General features: G+C 47.8%; 1 protein-coding gene across 1 annotated transcript in view; it reads right to left on the minus strand.

Moving 5' to 3' along the window:
* Positions 1 to 23,801, minus strand: part of Ctc1 (CST telomere replication complex component 1) — a 24,457-nt gene extending 656 nt beyond the window's left edge. Inside the window, 23 exon segments of the mRNA XM_052757543.1 lie at positions 1 to 11; positions 102 to 267; positions 554 to 618; positions 717 to 861; positions 1,736 to 1,813; positions 2,215 to 2,389; positions 2,484 to 2,572; positions 4,832 to 5,025; positions 5,258 to 5,347; positions 5,446 to 5,761; positions 5,881 to 5,995; positions 6,702 to 6,828; positions 8,007 to 8,207; positions 8,296 to 8,473; positions 8,603 to 8,835; positions 9,968 to 10,096; positions 10,193 to 10,342; positions 10,344 to 10,472; positions 15,476 to 15,632; positions 17,213 to 17,424; positions 17,520 to 17,757; positions 19,130 to 19,293; positions 23,698 to 23,801. The exon segment at positions 1 to 11 is cut by the window's left edge and continues 116 nt beyond it. Of these exon segments, the coding sequence (XP_052613503.1) occupies positions 1 to 11; positions 102 to 267; positions 554 to 618; positions 717 to 861; positions 1,736 to 1,813; positions 2,215 to 2,389; positions 2,484 to 2,572; positions 4,832 to 5,025; positions 5,258 to 5,347; positions 5,446 to 5,761; positions 5,881 to 5,995; positions 6,702 to 6,828; positions 8,007 to 8,207; positions 8,296 to 8,473; positions 8,603 to 8,835; positions 9,968 to 10,096; positions 10,193 to 10,342; positions 10,344 to 10,472; positions 15,476 to 15,632; positions 17,213 to 17,424; positions 17,520 to 17,757; positions 19,130 to 19,293; positions 23,698 to 23,730 (3,395 nt within the window). The 5' untranslated portion in view covers positions 23,731 to 23,801.
* Positions 23,802 to 23,929: the final 128 nt, after the last annotated feature.

Below are 23,929 nucleotides of genomic sequence, written 5' to 3' on the forward strand. Positions count from 1 at the left end.
TTGCTTGGAGACTAAAAAGGGAAACTCGGGGTTAATTGGAACCCACGTTCCCAACCATCTGCCGAAACCCCAAGAACTTGGCTATCTATCTAAACACTTACCTCTGTCTGGGCCCCCGGGCCTGTAAACTGCAAGGCCACTCTCCCTGGCCTCCGTGCACACTCTAGGACCGAGGTCCATTCACTAGGACTCAGCCCGAGTGCTGCTGCCACGTGATGATTCCTACAGGTCACTGTGGCCTCCGCAGTGCCATCTTCTACCAAGAGCCTAGGGAAGGGGGAAGAAAACTTCCAGAGCAAAGCCAGATGCACAATCCCCAGATCCAACGGCTCTCTTGACACAATGCTTCCAGTATTTAGCTTACTGTACCTTTACTCATGCAAACAAAGAAAATACTGGGGGCAGGAGGACGAGACAGGGTCTTGCTGCGCAGCCCTGCTGGCCTGATACTCACGTGTAGTTAGTATCAGCAATTTCATCAAACAAAAGCCTTGCTACTGCAAACATCAGAAGCTGTGGAACCCGGAAGGAACCAGCGTGACAAGGTGCCTACCTGATATTGGCCTGGCTTATAGCCGTCTGAGCTGGACAGTTGGGGTCCTGCCGACTACACCTCCCCTGGGGCAAAGAAAACAAAAGACAGTTGGAAAAGTCCTCCTGATCCAATGCCACCACTCCGACCCTTCCCACCGGGCTCAGCCTGTCCTCTCTAATACCTGGGGGGCAAGGCTGGTACAATGGGCACACACCCACAGGATCTGAAGGCTCAGGACAAAAACAACATGACAAGAGGCAATGGCCTGGAAGGGCCCCCGGTCACCCTGGAGAAGTTCAGCCAGGTAGATGTGGGGCAGGGGCGCCCTAAGGAGAGAGAGAGAGAGGAACGAGTCAGGTAGCAGGCAAAGAAGCTAGGCCTAGTAATACGGACCAACAACCCCAGCATAGGGATTCAGCCTCATCAAAATTTCAAGGTTACCCAGGCATGGAAGCACACACCTTTAATCCCAGCACTTAGGGAGCAGAGGCAGGGGGATCTCTGTGAGTTCCAGGCCAGCCAAGGCTACATAGTAAAAGCTTGTCTATTTAAAAAAAAAAAAAAAAAAAAAATCAAGGCAACAAAGTGAGACCATCTCAGAAAACCTAAACCAAGGAAGAGGAGTTCTGAAAGCAAGGTGAGTCTAACTAGACTACACAGGCAAAGAACACAAACAAGGACGTGGACGGGGACAGCAGTGAGTCCTGTGCACCCCTGGAAGCCCACAGCCCTTGCCACACTCTGGTTCCTGATCTCCAAGAGCCATCGATTATTTCTCAGGCTTGAATGCCAAGACATGTAGGACAGAAAAGGCTTCGAGAGCTTAGACCCTCATGTTTTTCTGGGTAAATTGATAGGCATTGGGCATTTTTTTCTATTTGGAGCATATGAAATCCTTCTGACTCAAAAAATACTAAACTGGGCAGTGGAGGCACACACCTTTAATCCCAGCACTCAGGAAGCAGAGGCAGGTGGATGGATCTCTGTGAGTTTGAGGCCAGCCTGGTCTACAGAGTGAGTTCCAGGACAGCCAGGGTTACAGAGAGAGACCCTGTCTGGAAAACAAACAAAAACCAACTCTACCGTGATCAGAGAAGACTAGAAGACTACACCCGTGGCAAACATTCTGGAGGCAGACACACGAGTGGGATGTCAGGGTGAAACGGACATTTAGAGGTCAGAGCCTAAACACTGACCTACCGGGCTTGCGTCTCTGGGGGGAAGCTCAGGACCTGCACGGAAGTGGACGGCCGGAAACAACAGTAAACAATGTTGGATCTGCAGATAAAAGAACAGTGATGAGCAGAGAGCAAGCAGGCTGGGTAGGCACCGAGCTGAGGAGGGCATGCCTCTCCCAGAGACATGCCCCCCTCAGCTCTACCACAGCAAGAACAGAGGAAGACACCAGACTAACAACCAAAGCCACAGCAAAGGTGAGCACAGTATTCCTAGAATTTGGGAGACAGAGGCAGTGGCAGGAGGATGTTAAGATTGAGGCTAGCCTGGGCTACACAGGAAGCTGCAGAATAGCCAGGACTGCATAGTGAAACCCTGTCCTAAAACAAAACAAAATAGTACTAGCAAAGAAAGGTGTCCTTGTAGCACAGTTAGGTGGGGGTGAGTGTTCAACAGGACATCAGTAAGCAAAGGAGGTATGGCCATACAACACAGGTCTTCACCTGGAAATCTTTTTCTCCAGCTGGCTAAAGTGGACTCGGGCTCCTGGAAGGAGTCCTATTTGGGGAGGCAAGTGTGGCTCTTCGATATATATGTCCAGGTGAGGGGGATAGTCACAGTCATCCATTTCTAGAGCTACCGTTAGCTTCACGCCCGTTTTAACAGCCCCAGCATTCTCTACAGATAGAGGGAAGGGTGGCTAGTGGATCAGCCAGGACTACACGGTCCCATTGCTCTAATTCAAACCTTCCCCCAGCAGCAAGGACATTACCAGGGTTTATCCGGCGAAGGGCCAGAGGTGGTTTACATAGTATCCGAGACAAAATTTCAGCAGAGAAAGACACCAAGGAATTGGAGATGCTGAGAAGAGAAAGAAACACATGAGGAAACACACAACTGAGAGATCAGCTCACAAGATGAAAAGGAGCCATCTTATCTGCTAGAACGCCACACACCAGGGCCTAGAAAGCCTTGAGCTAAAAGTAAAAGGGCATTTGAGAAAAATGGGCCTGTAACAGAGATTCAAAGCCTACCTAACTTTAAAACCAAAAAGAAATCTGCCAAGCAGTGGTGGTGGTGGTGGTGGTGTGTGCCTTTAATCTTAGCACACTGGAGGCAGAGGCAAGCGGATCTCTTGTAAGTTCAGGACAGCCAAGGGTGCACAGAGAGACCCTGTCTGGAAAACAACAACAACAAAAAAGAAAAAAAAGAAAAAGAAATCTACCACAGTGGAGGCAGCAGCCTCTCTAGAAGCCCTCCAAACCCCCCTGCATTTGTAGCTAGAGTCCCAGCTTGCCCATCATTTAGTCTTATGCTCCAGGGCTCAAGCCTATCCTGAAGATGCAGATTTCTAGGAAACACTCATTTTGACTTTACTCTTCTGTTTTAATCCTTTGAGATGTGTGTGGTCTTGCTATATAACCTGGGCTGACTTCAAATCTTCAGCAACTCTCCTGCCTCAGGTGCCCAAGCACGATGGGTACAAGTGTGTTACTACCTTATCCTCCTCCTTGTACTTCTTCTTCTTCTTCCCTCTTCCTCTCTCTCTCTTTTTTTTTTCCTTTAAGACAGGGTTTCTCTGTGTAGCCCTGGCTGTCCTGGAACTTGCTCTGTTTACCTGGTTGGCCTTGAACTCAGGGATCCACCCAAGTGCTGGGACTAAGGGTGTGCACTACCACCCAAACACACTCCAGTCTACATTCACTTCTTTTTTTTTTTTTTTTTTGGTTTTTCGAGACAGGGTTTCTCTGTGTAGCTTTGCGCCTCTCCTGGAACTCACTTGGTAGCCCAGACTGGCCTCGAACTCACAGAGATCCGCCTGGCTCTGCCTCCCGAGTGCTGGGATTAAAGGCGTGCGCCACCACCGCCTGGCCTCACTTCTAATAATAAAGATCAATCTCATAAAAATTACAATCCTCCTTTGACTCATGTTTTTTTTTTTTTGTTGTTGTTGTTTGTTTGTTATTTTTTAGACAAGATCTCTCTTAAAACTAATGGTAGCACCACCTCAGGACTGAGTGCTAGAATTATAGGCATGCACCACCTCCCAACTCCCAATCTACATTTACTTTTTCTTTAACTTTTTTTTTTCTTCTTTTTGGAGCTGAGGACCTAACCCAGGGCGTTGTGCTTGCTAGGCAAGCGCTCTACCACTGAGCTAAATCCCCAACCCCTTCTTTAACTTTTATTTTATGGGCATGGGTATTTTTCCTGCATCTGTCTGTGCACCAAGACCCTAAGAAGCCAGAAGAAGATGCCAGGTCCCCTGGAACTGGAGTTACAGACAGTTGTGAGCTGCCATGTGGGTGCTGGGAATCGAACCCAAGTTCCCTGGAAAAACAGCCAGTTCTCCAGCCACTGAGCATCAGTCCTCTATATTCACTTTCCTCCCCCTTCTTTTTCTGGGACAACATCTCACCACTTAGCCCTGGATGGCCCAAACTCCTTATGTAGACCAGGCTGGCCTCAAACTCACAGAGATATCTGCCTGCCTCTGCCTCCTAAGTGCTTGGATTAAACATGTACATCACCATGCTTGGCTCATATTCTCTTTAAGTAATAAAGACCAGTCTCATAAAAATCATACACAATGCAGTAGAATTTTTCTTCACACAGGAAACAGCTTTTTCATTCGCACTTGGGGTTACCTACAAAAGCTTCTATGAAATACCATGTTCCTGTGTTCATCCACCAACTACATACCACACTAAACAGAGGTCCTTCTCTACATTTCCATCTTCTTCCTTGTATTTTTTGGGTTTCTGTTTCCTTTTATTGCTAAAGCTTTTCCTTCCTGTGAGAACATTTGCTCAACTGGGTGAAACGGTGCGCAACATTTAGGAGGTGGAACAAGAATCAAAGATCAGCTACAGAGCAGCATCAAGACCAGCCTGGCTTTGAGATCCTGTCTCAAAACCAACAAACAAAATACGGGGGGGGGGGGGGGGGGGCGGGGCGGGGCGAGCACCGGGGAAGGTGGAATTCCAGAAGAGGCAGCCTGAAATAGAACCTTCCTTTCACAGTGACATCCTTCCTCTACAGGCTAAATCACGTTGGAGAAATGTGTAGCGCACAAAGAGAGCATGGCCAAAAGCAGCAGAAGTAATGCAGGACATTTACTTGTCACTAAGCAGGTGGGTCAGTGAGGACTGAGGCAGTGCTTTGGAGATCTCTGGTACATTAGGTACGTCCTGAGAGCTCCCAAGTTCCAGGGTCCACTCCTCTTGGACAGTGAGGCAAGACTGTGTGCCAGCCAGTTTCAGAGGACGCTGAGATGGGCCAGAAGAACCCTCTGTCTCAAACAACATTGGTGTCTGCTGGGAAACATGAAGACAATTGCTTCTGCATGTGCCTAGGCCAGAACAAAGTTCCCTAAGTCTTCCAATGCTGATTTCTTCCTGGAGCCCGGTGAAGGCAGGGATCCCAACCATGATTCCGTCCCTCTAAATTCAGCCTCTTCCAAGAGACCTAGAGGACCCACACTGGGATGCCTGCTCCAGACTCCAGCCCGACCAGCTTTCTAGTGGGAGAGAAGAAAGCACTCACTGAGGGGCCGGGAGCCACGAGGCGGTAGACTTGGTTTGGGTACAAGAATGGAAACCATCGAACTGAAGAGCCAAGGAAGATGAGGGAGACCTGGGAGGAAGGACGGACGGACGGCACAGCACTGAACCCCCAGTGCGGAGCCTAGGGCATGTGAGGGCAGGCCCTAAGTACCTGGAGTCCCGGTTTACCTTTTGATCCTTGTTCTCAACTCCTAGAGGCTCAGGTGGGCCCCATCCAGATCCCTCCTTCCTCTGTGTGCCACAAAGCCAAGTTCCTGACACATAGAAACTCAGGGTGGGCTTCGGAGGCTGTAATCTGGCTCCCGGAAGGACACAAAAGTTACGTTTCATGAGGGCCTCCTTGTGGGACAGCAAGAATAGCCGGCTCTGTCCCACATGGGGTTCCTCTGGGCAGGAGGGGTCTGTCTGAGGTGACTTGGAATCAAAGGTGGGTCTGGGCACAGGCAGGATCAGAGCGTCAGACAGGAAGAATTGGACATAGACTCTGTTGGAAGAGACAGATATTTTGTGATGCAGGAATAGTGATCTGGACCCCAAATACCCAGACACCAAGTGTTTCCTTCCCCTCAGACCCAGGAGGACAGGCACCACTCCAGCACTGACCTGGCCTGCTTCTTCTGGATGAAGCCCGCCATGTCCAGCTCCTTCCAGGAAGGGAAACTGCTCCTGACTTCTCTCTCTACCACCAGCTGGAACTTCTCCGCCCGTACCAGGCAGCCTAGATGAAGGAAGCTCTCTATCTCAGAAGAAAGGAACTGTGGGGAAAGCCGTGAGGCAGAGCACCCGGCAGGTCTGTGTCCATCCCAGCCCTGAGCCAATGCCCTCTTCTGACGGGGAGTCCACAGCGGATCGTCTCAGCCCCTACGCAACGGCTCCAAGCAGAAACCATTCCACATGCATGTACAATCCTGCCCCTGGCTCCATGGGCTAAAGGCCTTTGTTACCCTTTCCCCAAACCTCTAACATGCCTTTTTCTGAGTCTAACCAGTTTTCCCCTCTAGGGCTTCTTCCCTGTTTTGTGTGTTTGTTTTTGAGATAGTTTCTATTACATAGCTCTGGCTGTCCTGGAACTTGCTATGTAGATTAGGCTCACAGAGATCCACCTGCCTCTCCTGGAATTAAAGGCATGTGCCACCATGCCAAGCTCCTCGCTATGAATCCTAACAAGTCAAACAAGAGTAGTGTTCTGCCAAATTATGAATGTAGGAAGCAGGAAGGTGCATGTTTAGGAGCCGTGTAGGAGAGATGGATGTCGGGAGTTGTAGCTCTGGCTCCTCTTCTCTCCATGAATCCCAGCCTCTCAAACTTCTCCACCTCGATAGATGCCTCCTCCTGGTTCCCTGGACCCTGAGAACTCTACACCCCCCCCCACCCCCCCCCCACCCCCCCCCACCCCCCCCGCCCCTTTCCATCTCTCAACACACCTATAAGCTTTGGGTCAGTGAGGGGCTGCGAATTCTCAGTCAAGGGCATGCAGGGCAGTGAAGCTCTCAGGTCCCGAAGTTGCAGACAACCTTTATGAGATGAAGCCACCAGCACCCCAAGGAGAACCTGCAGGAAAAGAAAAGCCAAGCTACTAGTTATTAAAGAAACAGAGGCCTGGATGTAAGCCCAGGACTTAGAAGGCAGAGGCAGAAGAACTGCTCCAAATTTGAGGCTGTCTTAGTCCATACTATGAGTTCCAGGCCAGCCAGGGTTCACAGTGAGATCGGTCTCAAAATAAAAATAAAATATAATTCCCCTGAGCATCTACCACGTGTCATGTACTGTTTAAATATTAGTGTAACAAAGACAAGCACTCATACATGTAGGAGTTAAGAACTAAGTTGCACAATTGAGCACGGTGGTACACGCTTAGAGTCCCAGTAATCAGGAAGCTGAGGTAAAAAGACCTCTGGGAGTTCGAGGCCAGCCTGGGCTACAGCAAGACTGCCTCAGCAGAGAAAACGCAACAACAGAAACACAAAGCAGAACCCCCAGGATTCTATATTCCAAGCTACAGTTTTTGGGTTTGTTTTATGACCTTTAATGAGGGTGTCATGTAACTCATGTGGAGGTCAGAGGCATCTTGAGGGAGTCAGTTCTCTTCTTTCACCATTCAGATTCTGGGAATCAAACTCAGTCACCACTCTCGACACCAAGAGCTTTACCCAAGCCATCTCGCTGACTCTGGGTCTCACTGTTTAACTCTGACTAGCCTGAAACTGTGGAACCTGTGTACCCTGAAACAGAGGGGTTTTTGTTTGTTGTTGTTGTTTGCGACAGGGTCTCACTATGTAGTCCAGGCTAGCCTAACTCATCCACTCATTTCTCCCCTCCTAAGCATTAAGATTAAAGGCGTGCAGCACCAGACCTAACCCACGCTATGATTACAAGGACAAACTGGTGAGAACAGACACTGCAGTCTAACCAGAAAACCAGCACAGCCGAACGACAAAAGCAGCTGGGCGTACGCCTTTGATCCCAGCACTTGGGAGGCAGAGGCAGGAGGATCTCTGTGAGTTCAAGGCCAGCCTGGTCTACAGAGTGAGATCCAGGACAGGCACCAAAACTACACAGAGAAGCCCTGTCTCGAAAAACCAAAAAAAAAAAAAAAAAAAAAAAACCCAAAACAAAACAAATGACAAAAGCAAAGAACTAAAAACACCACCAACGACAACCAGTGAGCTGAACAGGAAGTGGCCATGCAGACGCAAAAAGTAGTCCCAGGCCACCCAGAGTCCCCTTACCTGGGCTGGCTGGAACACACAGGATGGCAGGCAGAGCCAGGACCAGGCTAGGTGGCGATTCAGTTGGCAGCTGGTCAGGTGGGCAGCTTCTGAGAGAGGCAGAAGGGCCTTTGGGTCAAAGGCAGCCCAAGCCCTACGCTGCCCCTCCTCTGCCAGGTCGAGTAAGGTGGGGAAAGAGCAGGGAGTCTGCAGCTGAATGTACTGTTGGGGAGAAGAAAGAACAGAGTGTGTCCCCTGTGCCAGGTGCCAAGCAGTAGCTGCTGCCAGTCTTTCCCCCACATTCTCATACTTTCTGATGGGGACAGTTATGTGGCTCTTCCAGGATCTCACTGTGTGCATGTCGACCGGGGGTGCCACGTGGAATAAGACCATCCCAGGAGGGAGCCAGGAGCTGCAGTGCCAAGCTGGGGCTCCCAGGAGAGGAATGCTTCAGGAACTGGTGGTATCTCAACACATAGGGACACAGCCTTGACCAGGGAGAGAAGGACAGTCACTTCCCCAAGATCTGTCCCTTCCAGGATCCTGCTTCCCCTACAGAGACAGTCACCCTCCCACGCCCCTCTCCACCCAAGACCTTCAATGTCCATCCTCCTCACTTGCAGGCCAGCTCCTCCAGCGCCTTGGTAGCCCATAAGTATAAGGGAAGTCCTAGCTGACGTTCCCACACGAGTTGCTCATACAAGGAGGCACCATGAACTTTGAAGGATGGCAAAGTCTCAGGCTTAAGAGGAGAAAAGCTCTGAAGAAGAACGGTGCCATGGAGACAGAGTGCTAGAACGGGTCTTGTTGTTCCTCCACCCACTGACTGGAGGAGATGAACATCTCGGAGCTGCAGGAAAACAGAAGAGCAGAGGTAAACGGTTTATGGTATACACCCGGAACCCCAGCACTTGGGGGCAGAGGCAGGAGGCAGGAAGACTGGAAGATTAAGGGCCATCTTCAGCTACACAGAAGCTACTGAGATCTAAATAAAGGACATGATGCTTTGCAGCGGGGGGTGAGCGTGTTTAATCTCAGCACTCGGAAGGCAGAGCCAGGCGGATCTCTGTGAGTTCAAGGCCAGCCTGGTCTACAGAGCAAGTTCCAGGACAGGCACCAAAACACCAGAGAAACCCTGTCTCGAAAAACAAAACAAGGAAAGCACAAGCCTGTAATTCCAGCACTCCAGAGCAGAGGCAAGTGGATCTCTGTTAAGTTCAGGCCAGCTTGTTTGTTTGTTTGTTTGTTTGAAAGATTTATTTATTTATTATGTATACAGTGTTCTGCCTGCACATATCCCTGCAGGCCAGAAGAGGGCACCAGATCTCATTACAGATGGTTGTGAGCCACCATGTGGTTCCTGGGAATTGAACTCAGGACCTTTAGAAGAACAAGCAGTGCTCTTATCCTCTGAGTCATCTCTCCAGCCCCAGGCAAGCTTGTTTTACAGAGAGAGTAAGTTTCAGACCAGCCAGGGCAACACAGTGAGACCCTGACTCAAAACAAATAAAGGAGACAAGAAACTCCCCCAGAGCTGGAGAGATGCTCACACTTAAAGAAAGCACCACTCTTGCAGAGCACCCAAGTTCAGTTCCCAGCACTCACTGCGTGTGTGTGTGTGTGTGTGTGTGTGTGTGTGTGTGTGTGTGTGTGTGTGTGTGTGTGTCACAACCACCTAAACTTCCACTCCAGGGGACTTGATGACCTCTCCTGGCCTCTGCAAGACACTATATTCATGTACAAATACTACCCCCACCTCCACACATACAAATACACACAATTAAAAACTAAATCTTTAAACAAATAAATAAGCAAAAAAATAAACAAGAGCCAAGGTAAGACGCCAGCTTAACCTGAGTTCAAAGCTCATGTCCCCCAGTGTTGCCTATCTCACTTTCTATCAAACCTCATTCTCTCTGAGGTCACCCATCATCTCCCATGAACTGAGGGTCTCTCAACTCCAGGTTTGATATTTGACATACCTCCAGACGGACCCCTGGTCGAATCACCCGCCTGAGGCCACGGATATGCTGGTATGCCAGGCAGAGAATCAGCTCCCCATCTAGAATGTAGAGGCCGGCAGACTCATTCAACACATCAGTGACTGTCCCCTGCACAGAGGACAGAGGTCCAGTTGGTCACCGTTTCCTTCTTTGACAGCTCACATTTCTTGGCCACAATCTCTAGGATCAGTTCCTTTCACTCACCAAATAATGTAAGACTTTGGAATTCCGGAAAAGACCTTCTTGCCTGCCGCTGTCTTTGGAGTTCGTGGGTTGGGGAAGTGGTATAAGGTCAGCTTCTAAGAACGTTATGTCCAGCTCCAGCTCTCGTACACAATCTGGTCTCAGCGGGTACCAGATCCGAAGATGGAATGGTTGTCCAAATAGAGTAATTGTGACCTCGGGTCTTCGTTACTCGCAATTTTGTCAGTACATAGGCCCTACCAGGCCTAAGGACTCGGTGCCACACCATCTGGGCAGGAATCTGGCTTAGGCAAAGTTAACATTGTACATAAGACACCAGGCCCCAATGCTGCACTTCTGCCAAAGGCCCTTCCCATCAGTTTGATGCCAAAGACCTTGATTCTCCTCTTACCTCTTCATTGTCTGCTTATTTGTTTAGTTGGGTTTTTGTTGTTTTGTTTTGTTTCAGACAAGGTCTCACACAGCCCAGGCTGGGCTCAAGACCAGTGTTAAACTCTTTTTTTTTTTGAGACAGGGTTTCTCTGTAGCTTTGGAGCCTGTCCTGGACTAGCTCTGTAGACCAGGCTGGCCTCGAACTCACAGAGATCCACCTGCCTGGGCCTCCCGAATACTGGGATTACAGGCATGCCCCACCACCGCCCGGCTCTCATTCCTCTTTAACATGTTTTAAATCACTGGGAAGACAAAAACCTAAGTAATAATATAGAGCGAAATATAACATGTATCAAAAAAATACACATTTAATAAAATCTTCCTTGTAATTTTTTCTTTTATCATACTGGGGAATCAAACCCAGAACTTCGTGCATGCTAGGCAGGCACTCTACCGTTGAGCTACAAGTCCAGCCCTCACAAGGTTGGGAAGAAAAAGTGAGGATGAGGTAGAAAGACAGGAAGGCTAATGAATGAAGGTAGAGTTGAAGAAAGCCCAGAGAGGAATACTGGCTGATCTCACGTTTTCTTTTCTTCTCTTTTTTTTTTTAAAGAAATTTAGTTGTTTTTTTTTTAAAGATTTATTTATTATGTATACAGTGTTCTGTCTGCACATATCCCTGCAGGCCAGAAGAGGCCACCAGATCTCATTACAGATGGTTGTGAGCCACCATGTGGTTGCTAGGAATTGAACTCAGGACCTCTGGAAGAACAGCCAGTGCTCCTAACCGCTGAACCATCTCTCCAGCCCTCACATTTTCTTTTTTCAGACTTTTAAAACTTATCAACTTCTGCCCATGGAGGCTAGAGGCATCAGCTTCTCCTGGGGCTGGAGTTACAGGCACTTGTGATGCACCCAAATGCAGGTGCTATAAACAGAACTCAGATCTTCTTTAAGAGGAACGTGTGTTCTTAACCACTGAACCATTTCTCAGCCCTCAGGTTGCTATCTCTTATCTGAAATACAACCAGAAATATCCAAGGTTTTCTATATTATAAGATGTCTTGTAGATGGAAAGCGATTCTAAACATGAAATCCATTTGTGTTTCCTAAACATCTTATCTATACAGCATGGAGGCAGTAATCTATAGAATATGTTTAGTATGCCTGTGTTTTAACTTGAGTCTATTACATATGCTCAGGTGGTGTCATGTCTTCATTCAGTTTCAGATATTTGAGCATTTAAGATTTCAGATAGGGATGCTCAATCCTGAACCTAAATTCAAGGCCCACCTGAGCCACAAGATGAGCTCAAGGCCAGACTGTGCAACCTGGACTCTGTCTCACAATCTTAAAAATAAATAAATAAAAAGAGCAGAGCTGGGGACACAGCTCAGTGGTAGAACAGTGCCTCATAAGCACAAAGCCCTGGATTCCAAAACTTGTCCATACTTTAAAAGCTCCAACTCAATTTTAGCCACCTCACGGTAGTTAACTCTAGCTGTTCTGCGGCAGCACCTAAAGACTACACCATCCACTATTTGCAATACTACGTTATACTGCTGTGTTGCCTGGAGTGCTGCGTTTTTAATACTACAATAGTTAGAACACTCAGACAATTAGAAAAACTTCTAATGACAGGAAAGTTAGTTCGTTTGTATGCTACTATGTCCAGGGAGACATTTCTTCAGACTACAAAGCAGGGTGAGCGCTTCAGGTAGAGTCCAGTCCTACTGTAGGTCCTAGATTCTGTTTGTTTGTTTGTTTGAATAAGTTGTTGCTGCTTGTTTTGGTTTTGAGACAGGGCCACACTCTGTAGCCCAGGATGGCCTCAAATTCATGAATATTCCTGTAGATATACTGGACTTACAGGTATGAGCAACCATACCTGGCTTCTAAGCACATTATGGTTTCAAACTTGCTATGTAGCTGAGGATGGCCTTGATTTTTGTTTTGTTTTGTTTTTTGAGACAGAGTTTCTCTGTGTAGCTTTGGTGCCTGTCCTGAATTTCGCTCTGTAGACCAGGCTGGCCTCGAACTCACAGGGATCAAAAGCGTGCACCACCACTGCCCAGTCCGAATTTTGTTTGTTTGTTTGTTTAAAATTTATTTATCAAGTCGGGCCAGTGGTGGCACACGCGTTTAATCCCAGCACTCTGGAGGCAGAGGCAGGCGGATCTTTGTGAGTTCAAGGCCAGCCTGGTCTACAGAGCGAGATCCAGGAAAGGTGCAAAGCTACACAGAGAAATCTTGCCTCGAAAAACCAAAAAGAAAAAAAGATTTATTTATCCATAAACAATGTTCTGCATGCAGAATACCTGGATGCCAGAAGAGGGCACCAGATCTCACAGATGGTTGTGAACCACCATGTGGTGGCTGGGAGTTGAACTCAGGACCTCTGGAATAGCAGGCAGTGCTCTTGACCAGAGCTATCTCTCCAGGCTTTGAACTCGCATGAACTCTCCCATGGCCTGGAACTCCTAATCCTTCCATACTTCCTCAGGCCTGACTTTTACTTTTTTGTGGTTTCCTAGATGGGGTTTCTCTGTGTAACAGCCCTGGCTGTCTTGGAATTCACTTTGCAGACCAGGCTGGCCTCGAACTCACAGAGATCCACCTGCCTCTGCCTCCCGAGTGCTGGGATTAAAGGGGTGTGCCACCACGGCCCCCACTTACATTTTGTATACATGTGTGCACACAAGCAGACATATGGAAGTCAGAGAACAACTTGCAGGAACTGGTTTTATCCTTCTACCATGTGAGCGAGCTCTGGGGTCAAACTCAAAGTCTTCAGGCTTGGCAACAAGCGGCTTTTCCCAATGAGTCATGTCACCCGTCCCTTTAGGCATCCTCAGGAACCAGTCCTCTGCGATGCTGAGAGATGGCCTTCTTAACATCTATTTATTATTTTGGTAAGCACATAAAATATGGCTGTGACATTCTCACACGTCTGTCAGTACGTAGCTCCTCTTCTTCTCCTCCCTCCTCCCCAGGTGCCCTTCCTCTCCAGATGGCCTTCCTTCTACTCTCACGTCCTGTGTGCTATTACCCGACAGGGTGACAGGCCTGTCAGAACCCTAGCACTCAGGAGATGAAACCAGGAAGACCAAGAGTTCAAAGCTACACTAGACCCAGTCTCCACAAACAAATCTAGGTTCCACATATGGGAGACAACATGTAATACCTTTGTGTACATATGTTTGTATGTGCACAGGGGACATGTGTGCTCATCTGTACAAGTACATGTGGAGGCCAGAGGTTGGTGTCAGAATGTCTTCTTCAATCACTTCTCTATCAGTTTTTTTAAAAAAAGATTTGCTTATTTATTTACGTGTATGAGTGTTTTGCTTGCATTATGTGCACCACATACCTGTGGAGTTCAGAAGAGCAATGGATTCCCTGGAACTAGACTTAGAGATGGTTGTCAGCCACCAAGTGGGCGCTGGGAACTGAACAAGTTCTCTTAACTGCTGAGCCTTCTTTATAGCCCTTCTATCTTATTTTTTGAGACAGAATTGCTCTCTCCGAACCTCAGAGCACAGGAACTTGCTAGACTGGCACCCAGTGAGCTTCTGGCTTCTGTCTGTCTCCACTCCAGAGCACTGGGGCTAAGGCGCATGCTGCCACATCCAGCTCTTACATGGGTGCTGGGATCTGAACTAAGGTCCTCACGCTTCTATAAAACCACTTCACCCACTAAGCCGTCTCTCTAGCCTCTTTCTTTAGTCTTTCAAGACAGGTTTCTCTGTGCAGCCCTGGCTGTCCCGGAACTCACTCTGTAGACCAGGCTGGCCTTGAACTCAGAGATCTTTCTGCCTCTCTCTCTTGAGTGCTGGGAATAAAGGCGTGCACCACCACTCAGTATCTCTGTCATTCTTTTTCATTTTTTCTTTTTTGGTTTTTCGAGACAGGGTTTCTCAGTGAAATAGTTCTGGCTGTCCTGGAACTCACTCTGTAGACCAGGCTGGCCTCAAACTCAGAGATCCGTCTGCTTCTGCCTCCTGAGTGCTGGGATTAAAGTCATGTACCACCACCACCTGGCCTGTCATTCTTTTTAATAATTTATTTATTTCAATTTTGTGTGTTTTCCACGCATGCACGTCTGTGTACTATTTGCATGCAGTGCTCAAATTGGATCCTTTGGAACTGGAATTATAAATCACTGTGAGGTGTCATGTGGGTTCTGGGAACCAAACCTGCTGAGCCATCTCTTTAGCCCGGCTCCTTTTTTCTTTTAAACAAGGATCACTATTGTAGCCTTGGATGTCCTGGAACTTGCTATGTAGATCAGGCTGTCCTCAAACTCAGTGATCTGCCTGTCTCTGCCTCCCAAATGTAAGGATTAAAAGCATGAGCCCCCAAATCCACATCCATCTTTCTTCTGTGTGTGTAGGTGACATGTGGGCAGATGTACCTGTGCCCGCTCACATGGACGTCAAAAACAATCTCAGGGGTCATTTCTCAGAAAGTCTTCTACCCTTTGAGGCAGGCCTCTCGCTGGTCTGGAACTTCCACAAAAAGCTAGGCTAGCAGGTTCCAGGGCTCTGCCCACCTCTACTTCCCATTTCACTGTCACTGGGATTACAGGCCATGCTTCTGTGGCCAGCTTTTTACACGAGGATCAAACTCATGCTTGTAGGCAAAGTCCTTTACTAAGCCATCGCCTCGGCTCTGTCTCTTTTCTCTCCCATCATCCCTTCCTTGCCTGCCTTTAGACCCCTTCCTTCTTCCACAGTTCCTACTTTAGCATTACTAATGCAGATACTACACAGAGGAAATGGGACGGCGGCTGTCCTTCCGCTGTCCTTCCGCGTCGGGCTTACTCCCTGTACTATGTGGCTCTCCCTATGTTGTTCTCTTGCTCTAACACCCCTTCTACTCCCACAGGCCAGACTTGACCCTACTCCTCACCTGTACAATGACGGACACCTGGCTGCCAGCTTGGCGCTCAGCTTGGGATAATTCACCAAGTGTCAGGACGAAGTACCTTTTGTTCTGAGTTATCACCAGGGCACTCAGACGGACCAGTTTCCCAGCCAGATTTGGCTCCTTTACTTTGTGCTTCTTTCTAAGGAAAGAAGAAGAAAAAAGACATTTTCATTTCTCCCTTTTTCCTCTATACAAGTCTTCCCTTCCACTGTGAAGAACAATCTTGTAGCAATGTAAAATGTCCATAATTCAAAGCTATTATCTAAAACCTTTCCAACCCTTTTTGCCCTCAGACAAGGTATATTTCCTCGGGAGTCAGTTTTCTGCTGGGAAAAGTGCTTTCTGCCAAGGATGAGGTCTGGATTTTGATCCCTGGGAACATGGTGGAAGGAGAACCATCTCCCACAAATGGTTCTCTGACCTCTGTGTAACTGTGTGTTATAAAGGGAGGTTACACACACACACACACACACACACACACACACACACACACACACACACACATGCACACGCAAAGAATCCTCTTGGGGACCAGGGAGATAGCACTTGTCTGACTTCTAAGCACAAGTTCTATTCCTAGAACTTAAAAAATAAGCGTTTTGAAGCCGGGCGGTGGTGGCGTACGCCTTTAATCCCAGCACTCGGGAGGCAGAGCCAGGCGATCTCTGTGAGTTCGAGGCCAGCCTGGGCTACAGAGTGAGTTCCAGGAAAGGCGCAAAGCTACACAGACAAACCCTGTCTTGAAAAAAAAAAAAGAAAGAAAGAAAAATAAGCGTTTTGGCCTAATCTCTGTGGTGGGAGATGAAGACAGGTAGGTCTAAATGGCCAGCCAGCCTAACTTACTTACAGGCCAGCTGGAGACCCTATCTCCAAAACTAAGAAGGCTGACAGTGTCTGAGGAATGGCACTTGAGGTTGTCCTCTGACCAGCACGTGCATGTGTGCACACACATACACTAAAAGAACTTCTAGGGTTTCTTTTCTTTTGAAAAAAAAAAAAAAATCATCTTATTTCATGTATATGAATGTTTTCCCTGAATGTATGTCTGTGTACCACGTGCATGCCTGGTGCACAGGAAGGTCAAATGAGGGTGCTGGATCCCCTGGAACTGGAAATACAGATGGTTGTGAACCATGAGGGTGCCAGGAATCAAACCCAGGTCCTTTGAAAGAGCAGACAGTGCTCTTAACCACTCTTAACCACTGGGTCATCTCTACAGCCTATTTTTTCCCCATCTTTTGATAAGGGAACTCACACTGTAGCCCAGACTGACCTGGAACTCACTACATAGGCTACACAGGCTTCCTGCTTCAGTGTCCTGAATGCTGGGATTACGGAGGTGAGCCACAACCAGTTCAGAGCCTTCCTCATGACTTTCTTTCTTTTTTTTTTTAAGTTATTTATTTTTATTTTATGTGTATCGGTGTTTGCCTGTGTGAGGGTGCCAGATATCATATGAAGGTGTCAGATCTTGGAGTTACAGACAGTTGTGAGCTGCCATTTGGGTGCTGGGAATTGAACCCAGGTCCTCTGGAAGAGTAGTCAGTGCTCTTAGCCACTGAGCCATCTCTCCAGTCCCTCCTCATGACTTTCTTGACATTCAAACCCCCATCACTCCCTTGTTCCACCTATGTTACTGTCAAACGTCTTTTTTCCACAGAAGTACCATCATCCTCCGGGTTTCACAATGGTCCTTTCTTCCTTCAGAGTGGAAATTACCTGTATCTGAGCAGGTAGGATGCCTTTTCTGGGTAGAGGACAGGGATAGGCGCGAGAGGGCCAAGACGGATAGCCAAAGGAAATACTGGCACGGGGGTACCCCACAGCTCCAAGTGCCCTTCCCCCAAGGAATTCTTCTTGGCAGGAGGGAGGTAACTCCAACTGGGGAACAGGAAGAGATGGCCCAACCAAGAAAGGTCTAGATCTGTAAGCTAGAAAAGATCAAAGCCACAGGTTAGCAGGGCCTTAGCAGCTGGTGTACCACTCCTGCTCATACTGGAGGCAGCGGGTCCCTTCTTCCACTCACCTCACAGTCCACGACTCCAGTGTTATCTCTCATACACAGGCTACCACTCCTGCACTCCTGTTCCACATCCTCAGACAGGTTTAGTAGTGTCCCTAAAAGTAACAGCGGCTCCCGGGGCAGGACACTGCCCCCTGGCCCTGCTCCCTGGGACCAAGCCTGGTGAGCATGGCCGCTCCGGGACAAGTGGCTGCAGCATGGCAGACGCTGGTGGGTCTTGAGGTTCTGCACCGAGACAAAGCTGGAAAGAAAGCAGTTCTGCACATCAGTTACGTCTAAAGAACCCTCAACCTGGACACACACCTAAGGGTCCAAGTAGGGCTGAAGGAGAGCAGGGACTAGGGCATGTTTGACTAAAGAGCCTATGAAATTAAGGACGAGGTTTAGATCTAAGGGTTGGGCAATGCCTCTAAGGGAAACGGGAAGAGAGCCTATGATAAATAGCTCCACAACAAGGGATCAAGAGACATGAAGGAGACTGTGGGGCAGTCTGAGGAAGTAAGTGTGCATGGAGGATTACACTAAAGATTCCACACACAGGAGCTGAAGCAACGGCTTAGCAGTTAAGAGCACTGTCTACAGGCATGCTGCTGGTGGCGCACACCTTTAATCCCAGCACTCAGGAGACAGAGACAGGTGGATCTTTTGAGTTCCAGGCTAGCTTGGTCTGCAGAGTGAGTTCCAGGAGAGCCAGGACCACACAGAGAAACCCAAACCCTGTCTCAAAACAAACCAAACAAACAAAAAAGCACTGTTTGCTCTTCTGGAAGACCTAGATTCCATTCCCAGCATCCACACAGTGGCTCACAACTGTGTGTAACTCCAGTCCCAGGGCATCTGATGCCCTCTTCTGGCCTCCATGGTCACCAGGCACACATGTGGTGCACAGACATACATGCAGGTAAAACACCCACATATGTAAAATGGCTTTAACTTAAAAAAGAAAAGAATTTTAAAAGATATAGAGGTATGCTGTTATATGAATAAACTGGTATGAGTCTACTGAAAACAATATGCAAATAGATACTGAGATTGTACAGATCAGCACCTCCCTTCAGGATGGTGATTACTTCTGAAGAGGTAAGGGAGAATCAGATCAAAACAGACTTATCAGGAGAGCTCATTAAACTTCTTTACATCTTACAAGAAAGAGCGAAGCAGCCGGGCGGTGGTGGCGCACGCCTTTAATCCCAGCACTTGGGACACAGAGGCAGGCAGATCTCTGTGAGTTCAAGGCCAGCCTGGTCTACAGAGCAAGTTCCAGGAAAGGTGCAAAACTACACAGAGAAACCCTGTCTTGAAAAACCAAAAAAAGAAAAAACAAAGAGCGAAGCAAATATGACAAAATGCTAAGAATTTCTTAAGGTAGGCAGTAAGTCCATGGCTATACGGGATACTGCTGCACACTCCACATCAGCTGAATCACTTTCTTCTCCCACTCTCCTTCTCTACAGACGTAGCTTAAGCCAAGTTAGGAGAACTTCAGGAAAAAAAGCTGAATGGAGAATAGGAAAACCCTGCAGATGAGGGTGTTGGGACTGCCTGCCTTTCCACACACTCTTATATCCTTCTCAACATCAATTCAACCACTCACCAAGCCCACCCCACCCTACCTGTAGTTCAGGGGCAGCGTAAAATCCTGGTTCTCCCTCTGGGACAGCCACGTCTCCTTCACACAATCGATTACTGACTGAGTCAACTGTTTATTAGGCTCCTTGCCAGCTGGGGAAAGGGTTGCTTGAATGAAGGTCTGGGCAGCCTCAAGCCAGGCTTGCTCCTGAGGAAAGTGAATCTAGTTAAAACTGGGTCTTCATGACCATCCTGCCCAACAGTGGATTTTTGGGAAATGAAGAATTAGAATAAAATAAATCACCAGGTGATAGTGGCATACACCTTTAATCCCAGCACTTAGGTGGCAGAGACAGGAAGATCTCTGTGAGTTTGAGGTTAGCCTGGTCTACAAAGTGAGTTCCAGGACAGTCAGGGCTACACAGAGAAACCCTGTCTCAAAAAACAAACAAACAAACAAATCCAGATCATCAAAGGTTGAATGTTTAGGACCTGAAGAAGTTTTAAAAGTTAGTCCAAAACTGAAGGTAGAATTACATGGAAGAGTGCTTGCTATAGTAAGTGCAGCCAGAGACCAACAGGTGGCCACTTAGCTTGAGTTTGTTTCCTCTAACAAACGTGTACTTATCCTTAACATGCTCACTTGAAATACAGATTCCTGGGGGCTGGAGAGATGGCTCAGCGGTTAAGTCTTCCAGAGGACCCATGTTCAATTCCCAGCACCCACATGGCAGCTCACAACTGTCTGTAACTCCAGATCCAGATCTGATGCCTTCTGCTGGCCTCTGTGGACACTGTAGGCACATGGTGCACAGACATATATGAAGGTAAAACATCCATATGAATTTTTAAAAAAGGAAGGAAGGAAGGAAGGGAGGAAGGAAGGAAGGAAGCAAGGAGGGAAGATTTCTCTGTGGCCCTTTCTCTGGCCATCCCAGGTCAACTGCCACTCTGACCATGGAGCTTCCATAGTACCTTGTACACATGTCTATTGCATAGCACTGGCCCCGTGGTTAGGGTTATTCCATCTTACATGGAGTCAGTAACCTGAAAAGTAAAAATGACAAAAATTGCTTTCAAAAGTCCACGCCTTTAATCCCAGCACTAGGGAGGTAGAGGTAAGCAGATCTCTGTGTTCAAAGATAGCCTTATCTACAGAGTGAGTTCCAAAACAGCCAAGGCTACACAAAGAAACCTTTTGGTTTGATTTTTTTTGGTTTGGATTTGTGTCTTTATATTTTTCCAAGACAGAGAGAAAGAATATGAAGTTGAGTGGGTAGGATCTAGGAGGAGTTGACAGAGAAAAAAGAAAAGATCAAAATATATTACATGAAAAAAATTTAAGTCTATTAAAAAAAAAAAAAAAATCACGGCCGGGCGGTGGTGGCGCACGCCTTTAATCGCAGCACTCGGGAGGCAGAGCCAGGCGGATCTCTGTGAGTTCGAGGCCAGCCTGGACTACCAAGTGAGTTCCAGGAAAGGCGCAAAGCTACACAGAGAAACCCTGTCTCGAAAAAACCAAAAAAAAAAAAAAAAAAAAAAAAAAAAAAATCACATCACTGCTCTTAATATGTGAATATGTCTAATAGAAGACAAGGACATAGGCAAAGGCTAATTTATTTACTTACACTAAAAAATGTTCATTTTATATGTATGAATGTTTTGCCTGCATGAATGCCTGGTGTCCACTCCATCTCCTGGAACTGGGGTTAAGGATGGGTGTGAACCAAATGGGTGCCAGGAACTGAAGCTGTATCCTGCAGCCTCTGGAAGAACAGCCAGTACTCTTAACTGCTGAGCCATCTCTCCAACCCCTATTGTTTTTGTTTTTTGGGTGTTTTTTTTTTTTTTTTTTTTTTTTGAGACAAGGTCTTGTTATGTAATCCTGATTGGCCTATACCCAATATATAGACCAAAATGGCCTTAAACTCACAAAAATTCACCTGCCTCTGCCTCCTAAATGCTGGGACTACAGGCATGTACCATCATGCCTGTATTAGGACTCTGTGTGTGTGTGTGTGTGTGTGTGTGTGCAGATTTTTTTGTTTGTTTTTTGAGACAGGGTTTCTCTGTGTAGCCCTGGCTGTCCTGGAAATCGTTCTGTAGACCAGGCTGGTCTCAAACTCAGAGATCCGCCTGCCTCTGCCTCCAAGTGCTAGGATTAAAAGCATGTACCACCACTCTCTAGAAGGTTATAGTTTTTAATTATTCTATTTTTTTAATGAAGCATAAGCACTTGAGTCCCTGTAAACTAAATATATACAAGCTATAATCCCACTCGATTTGACCCGTTTTGCCTGTCCAGCTAGTTCTAACCATCACAGCTCTATCTCTGGCCCTCCAAAGGCCTCTCTATTAACCTGTGGTTAGTATTCCACATTCAGCCCTTCTATAGCACCTTGGAAAACCACTTTCAATGCTCTAAATTATTTCAGTGCTCAGCATTCTTGTGGACAGTCCTGTTTTCACTACGGCAAACATTCTCTTTGCCTTCATGTTCAGAGTGTTAGACAGTGGACCAATCCATTATCCAGATACACTTGATCAACACAACCAAAGCCTAGAAGTACACTGTTTTCTTTCAGGTTTTTTTTTTTTTTTCTGTTGTTGCTATTTTTCTGCTGTCCTATCCATTGTGTGACACACTGAAAACCTTTGTTTCTCAAAGTAGTAACACTGTCTCAAAGTGAAATCAAGTTTGGTTTCATTTATTATTTGTTTGTTTGGTTTCTCTGTGTAGCCCTTACAGTCCTGGAACTCCCTCAGTAGACCAGGCTGGCCTCAAACTGACAGAGATCCACCTGCCTCTGCCGGGATCAAAGGTGTACCGCCACCACCGCCAGGGGTCAGTGTGGTGACACTCCCCTTTAATCCCAGCACTCAGGATATAGAGGCAGGTGGATCTTTGAGAGTTCAAGGCCAGCCTGGTCTATGGAGTGAGTTTCAGGGTAGCCAGGGCTAAGTAGAGAGACGCTGCCCCCCACCCCCTTCAAATAAAGGCCAGGGGTGTGATTTCTGGACCTTGATCTCCAAAGACAGGACTCTAATGGTAATGAGGAGGTAGTTCTAACTCCTGCAGAACTAACTGAAAGGCTGGGGCAGACCTTTTGAAGAAGCTCATTTAAGAACAAAGAATAAACTGGGCCAGTGAGATGGCTTAGCAGTAAATATACTTGGAGTGCAAACCTGGTTACCAGAGTTCCCTCTCTGAAACTGGCATAAAAGTGAGACAACTCCACAAAACTGTCCTCTGAACTCTGTCAGCTGTGGCACATACGCCCTACACACACACACACACACTGCTGGGAATGTGGTCCCGTGGGCTTGGTTCGGGGTGGTGTAACAAACACAAAGGCCAACAAGTGTGAGGTGTAGTAGCGCTGTGATGCAGAGTGCCCTGGAGGCTGAGGCTTGTCATGGCTACCCTAGTGAATTACACAGCAAGCACCAGGGTCACGTGATGTTAACATGACACTGTCTTAAAACACCCACCAACTGAAGGGACACTAGCCCACTTGAGCAGGTGGCTCTGGCAGGCCTTGCCCTTCTCCCCCATCCCCTCTGCCTTGCTAAAAACTGTTAGATTATATTCCCAAAGCTAGTCACCAAGGTCTGTCTCCTTATTCGGCCACTTCCTCCTCCTGAGGCAGATGACCAAGGTCCAGCTATTAAAGTATTTAAGTCCAGCAATCAGAAGCCCCTTTGGCTCACCTAATTAACACACTCAATTAAAATTAAACACCTTATCCTAACATGGGGTTTCCCATTTTACTTTTACAAACCTCCATTTGCCTATGGGCCACATCTGTCTCCTCTCTATCCAGAGGCAGTCCGTTGTCCCTCTAGGACAAATACCCCTGCCCCTTTTCCCTTGTCCCCTTCCCTTCTGCCTCGTTCCCTATCTCCTCCTTTACCACCGCATCCTAACCCATTCTAACACGGACCGCCCCTTCTTCTCCACTTAAAAAAAATGACACCTGCAAGGTCATTTGCTGCTGTTTTTCAGCCTGAGGTCAGAAAGCAGACACTTTAAAGTTTCTTCTCACTTAGTAAAGGATCTCTGCGAAAACTGGTATTTGGGTGTGGTTTATGCCTACTCCGGGGTCCAGGAAGGAGCTCCTGTTGTGAAGGGGTTTCCTTCATCAACAACTACCAAGAAAGTGCCTGCTCAACAAGACAAGACAGTTCGCTATTCGTTCTGACCCCTCCACATCCACCCAAATGGAATTAAGTTTTTCAAAAGACATCTGCTCTAACTCTTGCTTATCAACATGGCTCTGCTGCCTAGTAACGATGCTCTTCCAATGCTTTCCCGCCTAGCTAACTCCTACACGAACCTCAGGAGTGGGATGTTTCTCCTTTCCCATCTAGGTACGTCAAGGGGCTCCTGGAGCCACACACAGCCCCACAACCTGCTGCCAGTCTCCCAGAGTAGGTGGGCGGAGAAGTGTTCCGGGCTCAGACCGTGGCGGAACCACCGGCCTGAAAAGCCCCTGCTCCCCAGGCCGCGACCACAGACAGCAGGTGGAAGGAGTACAGGAAGAAAGGAAATCCGGAACAAGGTGGAAAAACAAAACAAAAAACCCACGAGAATCACACAAACAGCACTCACGGAGGCAGACGCCTGCGCTCGGCAAGCAGCCATGACGAGCCCAAACCCCTACCCTGAAGAACGCGGGAACGCTGGCCGCAAGGGCTCACGGGAGGGAGCCTGTGACGTCACGGAGCAGCCCTGGCTCCGCCCCAGCATCCACCTGTGGTCCGCCCCGCCCCGCCCCTTTTGCCTGGACTTCACGCTCAGGCGTACACTGACCTTGAATTTGTAGCGATCCTTCCGCTTCTGC

The sequence above is a fragment of the Peromyscus californicus genome, unplaced genomic scaffold, assembly GCF_007827085.1.
Source record: "Peromyscus californicus insignis strain IS unplaced genomic scaffold, ASM782708v3 Scaffold_3__1_contigs__length_106647218, whole genome shotgun sequence".
Lineage (NCBI taxonomy): Eukaryota > Metazoa > Chordata > Mammalia > Rodentia > Cricetidae > Peromyscus > Peromyscus californicus.